The sequence below is a fragment of the Trachemys scripta genome, chromosome 5 (genome assembly GCF_013100865.1).
Source record: "Trachemys scripta elegans isolate TJP31775 chromosome 5, CAS_Tse_1.0, whole genome shotgun sequence".
Classification (NCBI taxonomy): domain Eukaryota; kingdom Metazoa; phylum Chordata; order Testudines; family Emydidae; genus Trachemys; species Trachemys scripta.
This window is the reverse complement of record NC_048302.1, coordinates 32200214-32203922: the sequence shown is the minus strand read 5'-3', so window position 1 is coordinate 32203922 and position 3709 is coordinate 32200214. Positions and strand designations below refer to the sequence as shown.

Below are 3709 nucleotides of genomic sequence, written 5' to 3'. Positions count from 1 at the left end.
GGGGGGGGGTCTTAGGAGGGGGCAGTTAGGGGACAAGGAACAGGGAGGCTACCTGAAGGGGGGTTCCAAAGAGGATGGAGCTCGGCTGTTCTCAGTGGTGGCAGATGACAGAACAAGGAGCAATAGTCTCAAGTTGCAGTGGGGGAGGTCCAGGTTGGATATTAGGAAAAACTATTTCACTAGGAGGGTGGTGAAACACTGGAATGCGTTACCTAGGGAGGTGGTGGAGTCTCCTTCCTTGGAGGTTTTTAAGGCCTGGCTTGACAAAGCCCTGGCTGGGATGATTTAGTTGGGAATAGGTCCTGCTTTGAGCAGGGGGTTGGACTAGATGACCTCTTGAGGTCCCTTCCAACCCTGATATTCTATGAGGCTTAGGTAGGGGGTGGGGTTCTGGAGGGCAGTTAAGAGCAGGGGTCCCAGGAGGAAGCAGTCAGGGGACAAGGAGAGAGTTGGGAGTTCTGGGGGCGGGGGGGTGCTATCAGGGGGTGGGGAGTGGTTGGATGGGGCGTGGGAGTCCCAGGGGTCTGTCTGGGGGTGGGGGTGTGGATAAGGGTTGGGGTAGTCAGGGTACAGGTAGGGGGACGGTCCTGGGAGGCATTTGGGGGGGGTCTTAGGAGGGGGCAGTCAGGGGACAAGAGGCAGGGAGGCTTAGGTAGGGGGTGGAGTCCTGGGGGGTAGTTAGGGGCAGGGGTCCCAGGAGGGGGCAGTCAGGGGACAAGGAGCGGGGGCAGGGTTGGGGGTTCTGAGGGGGGGGGAGTGGGAGGGGCAGAGGCGGGGCCAGGGCAGGACGGGGGCGGGGCTCCTCCCGTCCTCATTTTTGCTTGCTGAAATATGGTAACCCTATTATATGTTAGAATTGGTGGTGCTATTTTTAGTATTCTCTTAGTGACCAATCTTACTCCCATTGAAGTCAGCAGAAGTTCTGACAGGGACTTCAATAGGAGGAGGATCAGGCCTTAATGTAAGTAGGGGTAGAAAGTAATGCTTTGTGCAACAGCAGTAGAGGGTGGAATTATCTTTAAAGAACAATACCATGTTTTGATCTGACTTCTGTGGGAGTGCATGCTATACTACTTTGTGATCGTAGATCCAGTACTGCAAATGTGCAATATCTGACAGGTCCAGATTGTTAAGTGCTGTGCTAAATCAGGGCTATATTGCTTGTTATCATGACTAGTCTGATTAGGAGCAATATGTTTGCAGGATGAGGCCCTCAAAGTAGTTTGACTGCAGTGAAGTATTTGTCAGAACTAGTAAGAGATCTGCCATTAAAGCCAGAGGCATAAAACTCATTTCTTTTTCACATAAATAAGGGCAACACTAAGCTGTATTATTACAAAAATAATTGTATTAAATTTTCCACAAAAATGCATCTACTCTATAAATGTTAATTTTGTTAGAATTTGAAATATGAAACAGACACATTGTTGATATTAGAGTTGAAAATGATCATACGTTCATCAGACTATGTTCATCCTTGTGCTCTGGCAAGTTGAAAACAATCTTCAAGAAAAATGTCTGAGTAACTAATGTTTAATTATTACAATATTCTATTAAAGTACTTCTAAAGTGATCCTATACTGATTTGATCTCCTCTTGTGTCTTGCAGCCTGTGAATCAACTGTTCAGTTGCTATTTGATGCAGTTATACACTTAGGATGTAAACCATACCTGGATAGCCAGAGAGCTGCATGTATGTGCCAATATGAGGACAAGACCGATCTATAAAAGAAGACATGGATGAAAGCTCATGAGCTTGAACTAAGAAAAAGACAATATGTGCAGAGAGCCAGTGTTCTGTTACAAAATGGTTTTATTTCATTTTCACAAAGTATAACACAAAAAATGATTCAAACATACCCTAAAATATTTTCCTATTTTAAAAAACTGCTTAGCCCTCCTGCCCTCGACATACACTTGGAGCTTGAAACTGAAAGTAGTTTCCATCAATATGTGCCCAGAGGTTTGAGGTAGGGTTGCTCATAGAATGCTACTTCAAAAACTACTGGTGTCTTTTGCTTTTAAAAATTGGTGGCGGGGAATGAAAGGCGCATGGGAACCAGATAGACTTTTCAAACTTTTTTTTTTTAAAAGTAGGTCAAGTTTTGGGTTTACCAACCTTTAGCCTTTCTAGTATATCTCAACAGGAAAGGAAGACTTTCTACATTTGAAATATTTTGTGCATTCAGTATGTAATCTTAAATGTCTTGCACTTCTGTGCTTTTGGTGAAATATGGTGATGAAATGACTTCTGTTTCTCTGCTTCAACTATGTTCTCATACAGTATGTTGAAGGCTAGACCAAACCTAGAACTAAACTGCATCTTCCTATCTGTTTTATATATCAAACTCACTTCCGAAGCACTAGTCAGATCAGAAACACTGGCACTTTTAAGGCTTGAATTGCAAAATAGAACAGTTTAGAACCTAGCAAAATATGAAGGTGATACTTCTGATGTGACAACTTAGGGAAGCATTTCTGTTATTCTTACAAATTATTTCTTAAAGAAATATTTTTAATAGATGTTTATATTTTTCAAATCAAATTTATTTTTATTAAATACAGAGGCATTCTGTTTAACAAAGGTGTCTTTATATGTATAGCAAGGATGGATCTTAATTGTCCAAAGAGAATGATTTATATTTAACTCTTGTAATGTAGACTGTGTTACTGTATTCACTTATCTTTTGGCTTATCTTCCTTTTACTCTGTTCTTTGGGGTTTTGTAAAAATTATAAATAAGAAAAATCATTTTTCAAAGTGTCTTGGTATTCCTGCTACTTGTGCAAGAGTCAGAGTATCCAAGACATCTTTTGTATGAATATATTGCTATGTGCAGCTAACAAATATACAATTCCTAAGTTTCCCTCATCTTTGCAGTTTTCCCTATGTGACTTTTAACTTGGGTCAGCTCAAGTTATTCAGTTTTATGTCCAGTGTTGTTTTAATTTCATTTTCTGTACCAACGTCAAAAAAAAAAAAAAGTGCAAATTTCAGTGAGAGACTATGGATTTTGATTGTTTATCTCTAAGGCCAGATCTACACTACAAAGCTAGGTCTGATAACTATGGCAATTAGGAGGGGGTGGAAACCACCAGCACCCCCACACCAGAGCCAATGTAGCTATGCCAGCAAAAAAAAAAAAACCCTCACTGTAGGTACAGCTATGTAGATAGAGTGCTTCTGTCAACATAGCTAATGGTCATTCAGGGTAGGGTTACCATTTGTCCGGATTCCCCTGGACATGTCTGGCTTTTAGAGTTAAAAATAGCGGCCGGGGGGGATTTGTAAATGTCCGGACTCCCCCACCCCCCCATGCAGAGTGCGCGCGGCTAACAGGGCAGCCGGCCGGATGATGCCACTTACATGGGGCTCCGACAGCCAGAGAGAGCCCCTCCTCTCCCCTGCAGCTGAGAGCACTCCCTCCCTCCCTCCCTCGCTGCATTCGCAGATCACCAGCCAGCCGTTCGCACCAGCAGTCTGGAGCTCCTCCCCCTGCTTCTCCTCCTCCCCGGCACGCTGGTCTGAGCGGCAGGGCCAGGGGGTCGGAGAAGGGGCAGGGAGGTTCTGGAGTGGGCAGTCAAGAGACAGGGAGCGGGGGGGCAGGGTGGGAGTTGGGGGGGTTGGGAGTTCGGTGGGGGTGGATAAGGTTTTGGGCAGTCGGTGCAGGTAGGGGGTAGGGTCCGGGGGGGCAGTTAGGGTGGGGGGG

At 44.7% G+C, this 3709-nt stretch overlaps 1 protein-coding gene across 2 annotated transcripts in view; it reads left to right on the top strand.

Annotated features, from left to right (window-relative positions):
• Window positions 1-3709, top strand: part of PLA2G12A (phospholipase A2 group XIIA) — a 36360-nt gene that overhangs the window by 9285 nt on the left and 23366 nt on the right. Inside the window, exon 4 of one of the 2 annotated variants that reach the window (XM_034771429.1) lies at window positions 1610-2871. The exons of the other annotated variant lie outside the window; for it this stretch is intronic. Coding sequence (XP_034627320.1) covers window positions 1610-1728 — 119 coding nt within the window. The 3' untranslated portion in view covers window positions 1729-2871. Of the gene's footprint in view, window positions 1-1609; window positions 2872-3709 lie in introns of those variants that run through there. 2 annotated transcript variants of the gene reach the window in all.